This window comes from Talpa europaea (genome assembly GCF_964194135.1).
Source record: "Talpa europaea genome assembly, chromosome: 3".
Lineage (NCBI taxonomy): Eukaryota > Metazoa > Chordata > Mammalia > Eulipotyphla > Talpidae > Talpa > Talpa europaea.
The window spans coordinates 110,951,905-110,968,420 of record NC_140069.1 but is presented as its reverse complement, the minus strand read 5'-3'; the positions used below and the strand labels follow the sequence as shown (position 1 = coordinate 110,968,420).

The 16,516-nt window shown below is 32.6% G+C and overlaps 1 protein-coding gene across 1 annotated transcript in view; it reads right to left on the bottom strand.

Moving 5' to 3' along the window:
• The window catches only part of SEMA3A (semaphorin 3A), a gene marked incomplete at its 3' end in the record, with an annotated part of 192,026 nt that overhangs the window by 9,987 nt on the left and 165,523 nt on the right, over nt 1–16,516 (bottom strand). The window contains exons 13-15 of the mRNA XM_084230360.1: nt 13,034–13,075; nt 8,819–8,976; nt 5,010–5,077 (exon numbers count right to left, since the gene is read on the bottom strand). Coding sequence (XP_084086486.1) covers nt 5,010–5,077; nt 8,819–8,976; nt 13,034–13,075 — 268 coding nt within the window. The remainder of the gene's footprint in view (nt 1–5,009; nt 5,078–8,818; nt 8,977–13,033; nt 13,076–16,516) is intronic.

Below are 16,516 nucleotides of genomic sequence, written 5' to 3'. Positions count from 1 at the left end.
ACACTTCCTGAAATAGGACTGGAGAAAAATCAATTACTCAAGAAGCAATACCAACTTAAGGTACTTACTCATAAGTATTTAGTCTATATTGAATATCTGATTGCTTTATTTTCATGATATCATAGCAAATGAGTTACCATAGGAGGTATATCTAATCCACATGACAGAATAAAATTACCATAAATTTTTTATTTAAAAATCAGAAAACATTAAATTTAATGTTTAGTTTAATAATTCCCAAGAAATATAATGAGTTGGAAAACAACCATTTGTTGAAGCAGAAACCTCCCATAAACAATAATAAAAATACTATCTTATATTTTAATGATTTGTGTTCCTTGTAAGTCTTAGAATTAAAAAAAAGTACACCATGCTTAAAAATTTTCCAACACTTAAATTTTAGGTGTTTAAACCTGCAATTTCATTGATCTCCATTGACATATTTAAAAATAATGAGAATCAATAAAAGCACTGAATGCATGAAATCTTTTCTTATTCAGGATGTGGGTACATATTTCAATACATCTAATCCAAATAATTAGATTATTTGCCTAAGATAACATTGTGATGATGTTCTCCAGTGAAAATACTTGCATAAGGGTTTATAAAAATTTTAGACAAAAATATTGTAATAATTTCATCCTTGGATGCGTTTTCTCTACATTTTAACATATCTGATATTGGCATATTTTATAATTGCTCTTGCCCTGAGTTGAAGTTGCCTTCTTTCATAAATAATTTGCTCTTCTGACAGTTAAGGGATACCCCATTAACCTGATACTCCTTAAATGAAAGTCTCTGTCTGAGCTTTTGGTCCACCATGCTGGTGTGAATTCAGAAAGTAAATTTTCATGTGCTCACTTTATGGTTCAAAGAGTGCTGTTAACTCCTTTCCATCATTCAAATTATGGTTGAAACACGGAAATTTCCTTTCTATCTTCTACTTGCGAATTTATTTCTCCTTTGCACTAATACTGAAACATACAGGGCCTCCCTGGTGGCGCAAGGGGTTAAGCACCGCCTTATGAAGCAATCCGTAGCCACTGCAGCATGAGTTCGATCGCAGCCAGGGAGCTACAGCAGACTTCTCCTGACTCACCTGCTGCTGCCCTCAGTAGTATGTTTTGGTCAGTCTTTCTGTTTTGTTCTTCACTCTGTCTCTAGTGAATCCTCTCACCCCCACATCTCTGGCCTGTGCCCCAGCTCTTGTATGTATAAATAAATAATCTTTAAAAAAATACTGAAACACACAGAGTATTAGTTTGATGCTGAGACCATCTCTTTGCCCATTTTAGGCAGTTTTTCTTTCTTAGCAGTAAATAATGGTGAATCTTTCTTCAGATTTGATAAAATTTGGTCATTTATTAGAGATTTTTTATGGTTGACATCATGCTTATTAAGTATTGAGGTTTTTTTTCCTTGGGGCTAAGTGCTCAGATTCATGGTTAGATTTTCTATATGTATAAAAGAAACTGAAGCACAGACCAGGTTAGTATAGCAACAAAATACTAAATGTTCATCTCTTTAGACTATAAAGATGATACTGCTGAAAATATTTAATGAGGGGCCTCCCTGGTGGTGCAGGCGGTTGAGCGCAGCGCTGTGAAGCTGTCCGCAGCCTCTGCAGTGCCGGTTCGATCCCGCCAGCCTCGGAGCAACCCACATAGCAAGCAGACCTCTCCTGTCTTGCCTCAGCAGTATATTTCATCAGACTGCCTGTTCTGTTCCCCACTCTGTCTCTGGTGAATCCTCTCACTCTCCCATGGATCTGGACTGTACCCTGGCTCTGTATAAATAAAATAAATCTAAAAAAAAGATATTTAATTAAATTTTGGAATGATTTTGATACCAGTCAAAACATAAATTGCTAGTTGTGGAGTTTATTAAGAAGACTGGATGTTTATCTGTGGGATGCTGAAATGAAATGCATTGGTGTAGAACAAACAAGAGAACTATTAACAAATGAATTCAATGATTGCATTAAATTGCAACTTAAAACCTAAAATATCTCAAAGATTCAAATATCTAAGATGATGTTATGGTTTGCAAAATGCTGCAACTTATGGTATAGAGTTTCCCCTCTGGACATGCAGATCATAACTCATTTTGCTTAGGAAAGAGAGGGGAATGGGAGTTAGTTTTAAGAGAAACTGACGCAGTCACTTGAATGCAGCCAGACAAATTCCAATTTTGTGCACCACACTTATTTTAGGGAAAGGAACATATTGGAAACAACCTGAGGTTTTTTTCCTTTGCATACTATATGAGGTGTGAGTGGGGAGACAAGTGGATCTGCCAGCACATCTGTATTTAGGGTTTTATACTAAATGTTCCTTAGGTGAAGGGCCACCACTGAGGGACGAAAGCATGTTGGGTCAAGGGGAAGTGGAACTGGATGTTTCTGTTTCGCCTGGGCCAGTTCACCATTAGCACTGCCTTTACACCGGAGGGAGCAGGGCATGGAGTGAGTGCTAACGGTTTTATCGAGAGTGGAACATTTTCCACCTTAATTCTCAGTTATTTTATACAGTCTTTCTATTAAAACCTCAGGATATGTAAAATATAGAGTGTTACAGACTATGTTTACCATTACAGCTGGAACTGATCATCCTGAAGTGTATAATTTGGCTATGAGTTGCTTAGCAGCTTTCTGTGAAAACATTTCATATCTTTATATGTTTCCATATGAGCACATATATTTTATTTGATGTGAGACGTGACATTAGCAAGACAACATATGTGATTTAGCAGGGCTGGGCTCTGGACTTTTGCCCATTTTTACTTTCAAATATCGACATCACTTATTCCAAGATAATTTCCTGATACCTAGTGGTAAGGCTCGCCTGACCATCTGAGAATAACTGACTTAGTTTCCAAACATTCACAATTTGCTGTATTCAAGGTGTATATTTTCTGTATTTGTCCAATTTGTAATATATGCAGACAAGCAATAAAAGACTTCAAACAAGTAATTGCTCCAGAACTTTTTACACTATTGTACCATTTTCTCCCATATACCACAAGTATCCACTCTGAGTTGTTTATACACACACACACACACACACACACAGATTCAGTAACAGTGAGTCTCAAGAGTTTTCTTTCCTCTCTATAGTATCTAAAGCAATCAAAAAATTAGAGGAGAAAAATGGATTCACATTCATTTTACTTCCTATTGCTGAGCAATTCTATATTCCCAATTTTTACAAACTTTCTTTTAATATTATTAAAATGCATTTTCAAAATCTGAAGCACTCTGCAAAGTCCATTCATTTAATAGGCAACAACATTTATTCATTTATTCACCATCTTACTTTAAAAAAATATGCAGTTGGTCAGCGTTTCCTTGTATTATATATGTATACTCATAATTCCAGCATGTATATCATCTTGAAATTCTAATTGGGTCTATCTATGAAGGGCCTGTATCTATACAATAAATGTAGGTATCAGTAAAATTATATATAGAGAGAAATTCTCTAACAATCTTCAAAATGAAACATAGTATCCTATACATACTGTTTTACAACAATTATTTATTAGCCAATCAGTTGATAGTGATGCTTTCTTGACTTCCTATTTCTGAATATGATTGTGTTGATAATAACAACAGATGACAAATAATTTTCACAATAAGCAATACATGCCTTTTAGGTCAAATCTCTGAAATATGCCGTTAAAAAATTAAGGAGGGTATGTCACTAATGCACTGTATCTGATAACAAGTGATATTATCGTATTAATATCAGATAATTTTGTGGTATATTTTCTTTTAATGAGAAAAATAACAATAGGAAAGTCTTTGAGAGAAAATTTTGCAAGCAAAATGAATCCAAAACATAAGCCCAAATTTTGGCTGTCTTCTGGTAGTGGCATCCCCCCAAAGCACCCTGTGAGCCTTCAAGAATCAGATACCAGCACAGGTAGGTTACACAGGAGGGGATCTGACTTTCAAAAATACAACTAGGCTTTGGAAGTCTTCCTGGGTGATATTTGTACAATGTTTCCTTTTTTACATTTATGAAATATCAATATTCTACACACAAAATAACTAGATCAAATTCAAATTAACTGATAAAAACTTTAGATGTTATTCTTAAGGATTAATGTTAAAGGCACCCAAAAGTTAATAGCAAAGTATGTTCAATTGCATGTAAAATGTTTACATTTTATACTTTCATTATTTTTTTTCATTTTTAAATTATGTTTATTGAGGTAGTGTTGGTTTACAGCACTGTATATGTATGGGTTCACAGCTACAAACCTGTATTATCCCATCACATGCATCGCCAAAGTGCCAATCATCCTCTACCATTGCTCTTTAAACTTGAAGAGTTCCTTAGTTATTGGTAAGTTTCCCCAGCAGAGGGAGGCATAACCTCATTATCGTTCATGTAAATAATGAAGTGGTAGGGTACTGAGATATACTACAATTTTACTGAGATTTAAATCAAAATTTCAGCATTAACTAAGCAACTTAACATTAAATTTTACCTAAAATCTTTTAGGTGGCATAAAATGAATTTTCTCCAAATTCTCTAGTTTAGGGACTAGCCTACTGGTAAATCAGTATTGAATTGTCATCTATTGATTAGGATATATTAGTTCTATATCATCAGCATACTAATGAAAAAATGTCATGGCTTAATTTCAGTATATAATTCTTTCATTGATATATGTAAATGAATATTTTTGTTGCTTACTACACTCAGGCTGCTATGAGATACAAAAGTATGTACTATTCCTGACTTCGTATTCATATAAGAAAATTGAGCTTTAAATGTCTTATATCCAAAATCTTGAATGTATCATACCTGTAGTAATTAAACACAATACAGAGCTTTATGCTCCTTAGAATTTTCTTCCTTCTAGTTTTATTCTTCAGTTGAATTTCCTTAAGTGTTCTGGGAGAGATGCCTTCCCTGCATGCACATATGTGGATATGCATTACCGCTTATGATTTTATCATGGTGTTAGCAGGTTGAAAGATGAAGCATGTTGTAACTTACCATGGTGTTGTAAGTCTGAACAGTGAGTCAGTGGGTCACCATTTCTTATATCTTGTCGTCTTGTACGTCTAAAACAAATACATTTAAAAGGTATTATTATTTGTCTAATACCTCTTGGGAATATGCCATAAAAACTAAGAAGAATCAAAAATCAATGAATCTAGGAGGTTATAGGAAGATATGTATTCACATTGGACTAAAAGATTTTTTAAAAGCAGTTCATCATAATGGGATGAGCAGTCTCCAAGATGAACAAAATGGGGAACAGTATACAAAAGTACTAACAATGTATTAATTTTTTCAAGTATTCACAATAGGGATATCATTTTTTTTGGTACTGTATGTCAATAATCATTAAGAATCTAACACATAGTAACTCTAAAATTCTTAAAATCTTCAATTCTGCGGGAAAAAACACAACATATAGAATAACAACCCATTTCCTGAATAACCAGAACTTTTTTTTCCTGATCACTAATAATGATGTAAGCATGAATGTTAAAATTCAGAACTTCTCTTTCTCTTCATATTTATACATAATGTCTTTAGTAGACTTCACTGAAATTTTAAAGTATTAAGACTATGAATTCTATTTTTAAGTTAGGTTTACTTTTCTTTTTTGATTGTGTATCCATTTTACAAAATATTTCTTTTATGATCACATGATTGTAATAGCAGACCAACTTACCTATGGCATGAATAAAAGGAGAAGAGCGACAACAAATATTGAGGAGCAAGACATCCTTTTATTAGCGGGACATGAGAGAGAAAAAATGACAAACTTACCTTTAATAAAAGAACCAAATTTGTTTATAAAAGTCAAAATTAATTTCTCCGACATTCTACTGTTCAGATCATGTTAGCAGCAGTACATTCTGGGTGTCCTCTCTATACTTCGCTAGTGGCTGACTGGGAACGAGAAGGTGGGCTCTAGTCACTATGCTGCAAAAAGACTTGTCCTCTGACAGTCTAACAGAGCTTGGCTATGTGTAACAGACTGGAAGATTGGGGACACACTCGTACAATTGTTTTCTGCACTTATTTAATTAGTATTGTCTTGCTGCATAGTTAGTTACCATCTCTGAAGACAGTTCTCACAAAGGACATCAAGGTTTGCAAATATGGAATTTGTTACTGTATTCATAAATTTAGGAGTCCCAAGTATTTATAGATTTCTATTTGTAGAATTGGTGAGACTATCAAACAGATGTTGCACATTTCAAAATGGAGCCAACGAGGGAACTTGTGAAACACGAACCACAAAGCATTTGGGAAGGCATTTTTTACTGCCATTTAAGCTTTCGAAAAATGCCATCACAAAGAACATATTAATTGTGAGAGTGTTAAACATCCTTTCAAATAACATGAAATTGGATTAAGTAAAATCTGTAAGGCACAACAAAAATGTGTTAATGATAATTCTTTCAATCTTGGATTGTAAGTATGCAATAAACACATTTCACATACAGGACAATTTACAACTTATTAAATGTTATAGATGTAGTTATGATCTTATTTTTATCAACTTTCTTATTAGTAAAATTTAAAAATCAAATGGATTATTAGTAAATTAAGAAATGTTAATACTTTCATATGGAAAGTAAACACTCATTTTTAGTCTAAACATGAATTTCACATATTTTGAGTAACCATACGTTTCCTAGAGCTAAGGGATTTTAAGAACCATAAAATTCCAATCTTAATAATTTAATTTTGTCCCTGTAAGAGCTGCATATTACAGTTTATTAATCTATCTATGGTTTCTTTAACCAATAACACATCTCCATACAAAATTTTTACTTTAAACTTCCAACAAAATTGATTGATATACAAAATGAACATAAATGTGATGTAATTGAGTGTTGAGGACTAAATAAAATGATTTTAAATAGGCATAAGCTAATAATATTTTTGCATTTAACATAATTATTAACAAGTACTGTGTTTTAATCCCTATGGACTAATTTAAGCTATAGAGGACTTAACACAACAGTCAACAGTATCTCAAGTATGTAATGAAAAGATTACATAGAGATTTCTATTACCTAATATTTTTCCAACATTTAAAATGATCCAAATGTTGTAGAACACATTTTAAAGCAAAATTTTTATACAACTTGTGGATGCATCAAGGACTTCCTCAAGTATAACTGCATCTCTTGAATTTATTAAATGATTGTCTATTTGTAATACATTCAGTCTCCCTTCTGTTTTTAAACATTTATTTTATTTATTTATGCATACAAGAGCTGGTTTACAGGCCAGAGGTTGAGGAGGGTGGGGACAGTGAGAGGATTCACCAGAGACAGTGTAGGGAGCCCAACAGGTGGATCTACTGAAATTCACTGCTGAGGGGAGCAGTGGGCGAGACAGGAGAGGTCTGCTGTGCCAGGTGGGTTAGCTCCCTGGCCGGAGATCAAACTCAAGCTGCAGTGGCTGCTGATAGCTTCATAGTGGTGAGACTTAACCCCCTTACCACCAGAGAGACCCCATTCAGTCTCCTTTACAGTAACTCACAGTTACATATCATTAGAACATACCATTTTAGATGATGACTTTACTTTCTAGGTATACCTTAGTAACTTTTAGTCAAGTATGTCCAAAAAAATACTTCTAAGAATTATCAGATTATACCAAAAATGTTTGTATAATATAAGTAGATAGATGGACTTTTTATTACATGATTCTATATAGTTCAAATTCCAACACGGTAAATGCCAAATTATACTGTGATGGTATAGTGAACTTTATATTTTGGGGGACAAATAAAGATATATTTTGTGTCAAAGAAAGATGTATTTTGATGCTAGTTAATTAACATTTTTATGTTTTACATAGAAAAGTGATACAAATTTAGAAACTTTCAGTTATAACATAAATATGGTAATGTAATGCAAAACAGTGACCATCATTCATAACACTATTTTGCATATTTGAAAGTTACCAAGAGAGAAGCCCTTCAAAGTTCTCATCATAAGAAAAAATAATTTGCCACTCTGTATGTTGATTAATGTTAAGTAGATTTATTGTGGTGATCACTTTGCAGTATATACAAATATTCAATTATTATGCTGTATACCTTAAACTAATATAATGTTATAGAGTTATACCTCATAGCAAAAAAATCTTCACAAAAAAAATGTTATCTTCAAACTTAGAAAAAATTCATTTTGACATTTTATAATTGGGTTGCGATGTATATTCTAAGATGCTCAAGGCAAACCACTTCTTTGAGATTTTTCCATTCACCTAAGGACATAATCTGCCCTACTAAAATTTCAAACCAGGATAGAATGTCGCTGCTGGGAAAAAGAAGTGCCAAAAATATATGTAATATTTATTTATAAATATATATTTATAAATATATTTGTATACAATATAATAATGAATATTATAATACATGTTTATTAAATAATAAGTAATAAATATATAAAAGAGTATTAGGTTAAAAGGCACAAGGTCTGGTCTAGCTTCTACTCATGATTTTCCCTGTGGGTTTGGGCCTTCATTTTCCTGTTGGGTTAGAATGAAATTTCATAATTTCTGAATATAAACATTCAAGGGAATTATAGTGTTTTCAGATGTACCTCAGTAACTTATTATTTGTTCCCTTACACTTAATATCCACTTGCCTATTATACATTCTTCTGATTTTTTGGACTATTGTCAAAGAGGGGGAAAAAATCCTTCTAAACCGCTTTTCATTCTTCAGAACGAGATGAGACACCTACAGAAGAAAGCTATCTCCAAAATGGAATCAAGTGAGCCAAATGGAGACAATTCATATTAATTCCTAACATCCCTCCTACCTCTTGGCAGTAGGAAAGTAGCGGGAGCAGGCGGAGCCGTCCCAGGCGCAGTAGGGGTCTCTAGCCAGGCAGCACTCAGCGCAGGCTTTTCCATACACGTCGCAGCGGTGCAGCGGCAGCTGGGCAACCCCTGCGCTGGAACCGATATACAGCTGTTGCTGTGGAAAGAGATTACTATCATGACAAACATTATCTTGTTTTTCAACACCCCTTTCCTTTACAAAGTTTCCCATCTGTGGGCTAAAAAACAAACAAGCCAAAAAAAAAAAAAAAAAAAAAAACCCTCTTCCTCAAAGATAGATAGTACGAGGAAGAGTAAAATAGAAGATTAAAATCGAAATGCTTCATCGAAACAGGTATATTTCATAGCTATAAAACCAGGGAAGATAAAGACAGTGAGATCCTAATCAGTGTCAGGCTCAGCTCTTGGGTTTTTGTTCTTAGACAGCTTTTTTATTTTTTACTTCTGGTTATAATTTTCATTATCTAGGTGAACTACATTGCCATGCCTTCATGTTGGTTTTGAGTCAGGGATCATTTGTTTCTGAGTCATGGTCGCCCTATTAATGGCCCATGATGTATTTGCTAGCTTATGAAAAGGGAATGGGCGAAGATATGGTGCTTGCAGTTTTTAGAAGTTTTGACTCAACACCAAGAACTGTCTTGGTTTTGCACTATCTTCGGGAAGATTACTTTAAGGAAAATTACTAAGTTGCTTCCCATTTGAATGATCAACAAAAATGGAAGTCAAATGACTCTGGCTGGTGCATTTGACTTGAACAAAAGGCTGAGGTGTTACATTAAAGTGCTGCGCTGGGCATCGAGGCCAATGGATGCTCCATCCTGTCTTACATTAACTCTGTGTGCTCTTCAGCTGTTCATCTTCGTTTTCTAAGAAATAACTTTAAGTTATGCATAAAATAAGCATGTTTTGCTGGATCTCTAAAGTATACATCCAGATAAAAACTCTATACATGTCCTTATCCCCAATGAATTTGGACTACCAAATGAGACAAAATATGGAAAAAATTTAAAAAACCCAAATTTCTAGCAGCCACTAATTCCTGATATCAGTACAATTTTACAAATGTCTTTAATAATGTCAAGCCAATGTAACATAACAGCTGCAAATTTATGTAAACACATAATGCCATTAAAATTATTTTGCCATTTATTCAATTTACTGAAATTGATGCCATACCTCCTTTTTCTTGCAGTTAAGGATTGAATAACTGTAAGTCTTAAATAAAAGTTGTGTAAATATTGAAATATATAATAGTGTACATGGAAAACACTTCAAATGTACTTTATTTCCTCCATTATATATATGAAAAATAAATCACATTAAAGTCATTATCAGAATCATGGTGTGCTCTTTTAATGTTACAAATTATCTAACTGTAAGCAATGGACATAATAATAAACTCTGTGTTTCCAAAAGACTTTCAAAGATGGACTACATATATTCAAAAAAACCTAAGTTGAGTGAAGATTGAGTAACTTTTAGAATTTAAAAAATATTATGGGTACAAGGAGTAATTACAATAAAACGATTTCTGTGGTGAAACTAGCCAACTTACATCTTAATATAAAAATGGGAAATAGAAGGGAAGAAGTAACACAATAAAAACTGAATCATTATGGAAGCAATTACCATGATAAATATTTCTTGCTCCATTTTTCTAATGGAGAATATTTATAGTATATAATTTTATAGTATAATGTATACTATCTAGTAGATATTACTAGACACTCAAAATTTCACTATGTCCATATTTTATTATATTGAAGAATGTTATACATCATGGCAAATTAAGAAGTGATAAAGTCTCTGGGAAGGAAAGGTAAAATAGTGTTAAGATTTTTGTTGAGAAAACTGGACTGATTTGTAATTCTCTAAAAGCACCTACAGACACAGTGACAGCCATAGACCATTATTTAGGGAGTATTAACAAAGAACTAAGGAAAGGAATATCTTTTTGTTCTCTCCAATTCTTTCCTTCTCTCTTCCAATTTCTTTCTCTCTTCTTTTTTTTTTTAATAAACTTGTATATATAGAAGGTAAGTAATTTCAATGTGATGAAAATGAAGCAAATATACAATATTTAAAGAATTAAATTAGTCACAATAGGGTTGCAATATCCAGAAGTATGGATATCCATATATTATGGTTGTAATTATTTAAAAAGCTACTAGTGAACTTGTCACTCCTCATCAAAATGCTTCTGCCTGTGGCCAAACAATTTTAAGAAGTTTGAGCAAAATTCATACTTAAAGATTTTTAAGAATATGATGTTTGAGTAATAATGGAGTTGGTATTATCTAAATAACAATATCTAAATCTGTCGCCTGGAGAAAAACAGGGAAACAACATTGGGAAAGAACAGAAAACCAAACATATGGTAACTGAAAAAATTATAATGAAAACCCAAAGTGTGATAAAATGCCAAAAATTAAATACAAATCCATGTCTACTTGTCATTTTACAATCATTCTGCAGCACTATTAATGATTTACAAAATAAAATTGTACTATAGTAAAGTACAGGGAAGGCTGTAGGCACCGCCAAGCATCATCCAGTCACTAGCAAGCAAACTGATGTGTATTTTCTGCCCAATTTAACATCACCACAGGCTTTCTCACATCTTCCTTAACAAGTTTCGGGTCACAGGCAGGAGATGAGACCATTTATCCAGAAAATTAGTTGCAATGCTGCTTGTCCCTCTTGAAACTACTGCTTCACTTTTAAAATTTCCATGAGCATGAATGAAAGTGAGTCACATCTGAATAAAATCAAACTTCCAGTAATGGAAAATGAATGCTAGGGACACTTCTCCCATGGTATTTAAAATTGATAAACTGTTTTTGTTTGTTGATGCAATGTTTTGCATTTCATAGGTAATTTAAAGGTAGCATTTTTTTAATAAAAGGAAGGTCTTCCAAAACTAATATAATAACTAATACAGTTAAGATTGGTAATGAAGCTGACCCAAAAATAAATAATTAAAAATATCATTACAGGAAAGAATATTCCAGTCTAGTTTCCATCCTTGGAAATCCCCAGATTTCCTTGCCAACATCTGACAATTTTTAGATTACAAGAACAGGTGAACACATAGTTATGAGGTGTAAGATAACACTATCAGGTCAATAATATCTGCACTGAGTTTCTCTAAATATCTTGGAGATTATCAACCTATTTTGATATGTATGTGTGGAAAGAATACATACTCAGTTTTTTGGCCCACTTTTTTAGTATCTTGTACAGGAGAATGCATGGTCAAACAGTTCAGGAATCCATTCTCAAATGATTCTCAAATTTAACAATTTTCTTTATAAGTTTTCATTACAGTGTTTGAGGGACTCCCTACTGCATTCTGGCTTTTTCTGCAGGGTTATTTAATAACTAATTTCAATGCAGCATCTAAGCCTTTTTTGTTATTTCTATAGTTACTATTGAAATATTAGATAGAAGGGCTAGATAATATTTATGGAGCAAAGATAACTTGTAAGGAGTTACAAATCTATTTGTTTGCACATGTCATTTAGTATTTACAAGTGATTTTTGTTTCTTAAGTATTTTGCCAAAGCATTCATTCAATGTGAATGGAAAGGCTATTACCATACTGCCCTTAACCTTTGAATTCATAGAGTTTAATAACTTATTATTGGGCAGTGACCATTTTGCTGTTTTCCTTTTATACTTAGCCAAACTAAATGTTTCCTCTAGCATACAATACTACTGAAAGAGTAAAATTAACATTTTACTTCAAACATAGTCTGGTGTATAATTTTATGAGCCTATAAAATGTATTTTATTTATTTTGTTTATGTTTTAAATTAAATTATAAACCTGAAGTACCCATCAATGTTATTTTTAGAGGATAGAAACATAATTAGATAGATGAAAATAACTATTGAGCAAATACATTACAATGATTAATAGAAATTCTACAAGTAATAAATTGCAACAGATAATGATCTAAGAAGCATGTTTATTTGACATAAATGAAATTGGTCATAAACATGGGAGCAATGACACTTATCTTTAGATTTCATTTTACTAGTTTATTTTAAGACTAGTCTTTCTTTTCTCTTTTTTTTGGAAAAATTGTAAATAAATCCATTAGAATTCATGTTCATAAATATATTTATCTTTTACCACATGAAACTTTCAAAATATAGATTATTGATTAAAATGCATAAAGATAGTACCTGCTTAGTGGAAAGTTCCATTGCTGAAATAACAGTTGGTTCCTAAAGAAGAAAACAAAAATGTGAAATGCTTGGTGAATTACTAAAGTCAGTCGTTGATTAACTAACATTAATTAATTAATCAAGAATGTTTTTAGAGAGATAATCTTAGTACCCACAAAACATGTGAAAGAAATTTTATAGGTTAAGGGTCAAGTATGTGCAGAAAATGAAAGTGTTAATGTCCTCTAGCCAATGACTTTCAAGAACATACAAATAGCGATCATATTGGATTTATTGCTTATTGCAATAAATCAGTCACAAGGACCATCCAGTAAGAGGGTATTCGAAAGGACTTATGTATTTCAGGCTTGAGTTAGTTATTTTGAGGAGGTTCGAGGAAGTGAGGCTTTGCTTTGCATTGAAGACTGTCAAAAAAGCAAAGTGATTCCACGATCTTCATAAATTTTATTAAGAAGGAGGAAGAACAGAATGAGGCTAAAGCAGTGATTGATACAGACACATATATTTATCACGTGTCATGTGAGTTCCTCCATCCAACCTAAAAGTGGACCCGTAGGTAAACCCTTAGCAGCAGTAGTGAGGAAGTAAGGTTTGAGAAATAGGAAAAGTCAGTAATATGATGTGTCATGGAAATTACCACAGAGAAAAATCTGAGAATAGCAGATAAGGACTTTCAAAATTGTCCACTGAGAAGTTGTGGTGCAGAAAGTGAAACACATTCAAGTGGGAATTAAAGTTGAGGCTGATAGGATGTGAGGAGTGGCAGAAAAGGCCACACATGTCTTCATATTTGTTTGTTCCTGCCACACACACGCACGCGTGCACACAGAGACATACACAGTAATTGAGGACAGAGGTATTTGTCTGTTTCATTCATTGCCATCTCCTTAGCACCTGGCATGGTTCCTGGTATTTACAAGTTCTCAGGGAGTAACTGTTAAATGAATGCATGATGAGTGAGTGAATGAATGTTTTACCAATTCTCTTTCATTTACATGACTATACTTTTCCTTCCATTCAATTTGTATTTAAGATAAGGACAACCACCTTTTCAAAAAAAAAGTCCATGATCCTTCAAGTTTACCTTGAATTTCTTCGAAAATCATCTAGATATTCTGTACTCACTGTCTTTATGTATTCATGTCTCACTCAGCGTCAATCAGGGGTGAGGAGACCACTGAATCTCTAAAGTGACCTACAATTTTCAGAAGCAGTATGCCAATGAACGATAGGGCTGAATGGAGAATTTCAGTACTTTTTTGGGTTTTGTTATGGCACCATTGACCACTCATTTTTTCTTAAATGCATCCTCTAATAAATATCATTATGCTCAGTAAATAGTTATTGACTATTCTTATCCTTTTCCAGAGTCCTTACATCCTTCAATCACTTTCATGATGATTTCTTGCTGACTCCTTTCCACTCTCCTTGGAAGCTACATTCCTTACCTGATGAACTCATCCTCTCTTGTGGTTTCAGTTACCCATTATGTGCTGTAGAATTGCAGAACTCCACTTCAAACCCTGCTCTCTAAGCTGAATGCAGATTTTCTTAACAAATTTAAGTCAACCTACCCAAGATGCAAATGGGACAAATGATTGAGGATGTACAGTTACTGAATGGACTAATTTAAGGATTTCCCACAGTTTTCCATTTTCATAGTTTAAATTAATATTAAAAACAATACTTTTCTATAGAAAATATCAATTATACAGACAACCACACTGAAAAGAATGTTTACAAATTTTCTCTATGCAGAGTTATGAACTTTAGAATTTATCAGCACAGAAGAATTTTAGTTTTTAAAGGTAAAATTGACTACTGTATTTAGGATTATATATATTCCGCTTAAATAACCCAAACAGAGAATTTAGAAAAGTTAGGAAATATCCCACGAAACTTCTTATATTCCAAGTTTCACATGTGAAATAGCTATGTGTTTATGTGAACATCTAGTTTCATGCTAACTTTCATGAATTAGGTGTAAGTAAAGTGCTTCTAAGACCGAATTAACAGCTAGTATAGGTTAGCAATATCTAAGTTCTTTTAAAAACTTCAGAGAAGTTATACAAAATTGTGAAGTTAATTAAAATTCATCCTTTCCTGTTCATTAACAAAAAAATAGTATATGTGCTGCCACAGTGAGCACAGCAATACAATATGTTAAATATCTCGAAGGTAGAAGAAAATGACTTATTTCATAAATAATAGGTACAACAAAACAAACCCAATACACATCAGAGTCCACTGTGTTACACTGTGATTTCAATATAATTAAATTAAGATCCTAAAATCCCTTAATTAAGAAAAGCATTATTTTTTCGACTAGAGAATTAATATCTGTTTGGACTAGTATGTTCTATATGCTGGCTGTGGTTGAATTTTAATAGGCAATATATTAAAAAGACATCCATTTAAATAAGCTATATTTTTTCTGAGAAATGCTGGTGGTGAATATGACTTCCATTTAAAACAGATGTAGCTTCATAAGCATTTCTCATGAAACTAGTTTCAAATGCAAATTTAATTGGTGTTTGAATAAAAATGAAATTAAAAACTTAGCATCTTTTCAAGATTTTCTATGACTCTAATTTACTATATTTTCCCAGATATTTTAATCTATTCCTTATTAAACTTTCACACTTGCAGAGCTTTTCAACCTGCTGATTCCAGGAGAATCTGACATATATCTCTCGATGTTAAGCACATGGATACTCCTTTACAATGAGTTAAGAGACTAGGTTTTGGAAAGTATCAATTATGTTTTACATTTCAATGAAAATTAAACTCTTTCATTTGTTTGCTCAGCTGTTCATGGCATATTGCATGCACTGGGTTTAAAATGCATGTGTTATCTATGTGACTGCCTTGCAATCCTTTGCAGTCAATAGAACTATAAATAAACCCAGTTGACTAAATGTGCTGCAACTTTTTTTTTTTTTAATGTGTTGCAACTTGACGTTAACGCTTCACTGTTTCAAAGGTAAAATCCTATTTGACTGTACTGGAAAAAAAATCACATATGGAGTAAAAATCAGCATATGTCCACCTTGATGCCTAGTCTATATTTTTAAAACAAGGAATAAATTTCAGAATTTTCAAATATTTTAAAAGAAATCTTCATTCTTCATTCATGTAATTAGTTAAAATATTTATTATTTATTACCAATCTCAATTAAAAAAAAACTTTAAAGAAAGTTTATAATCACAATCATTTATAACCACAATCATCATGAAATGAGAAAGTTGGGACTCATTTGCTTACAATCAGCTTGTTTAGGATCACATGGTAAACATGAATCAAATTCAGATTTATGGTTACAAGTAATATTTGGAATTAGATTTGTGGCTTAGTAATTTAATACAATTTTCAATATTTAATGGCAACTCAAAGTCATTTCTGGAGTTATACCAATGGCAATTTTATTCCACCTCTTATTACCAATTAAAATTTTTACTCTAAAATGGAAATTTTTATTA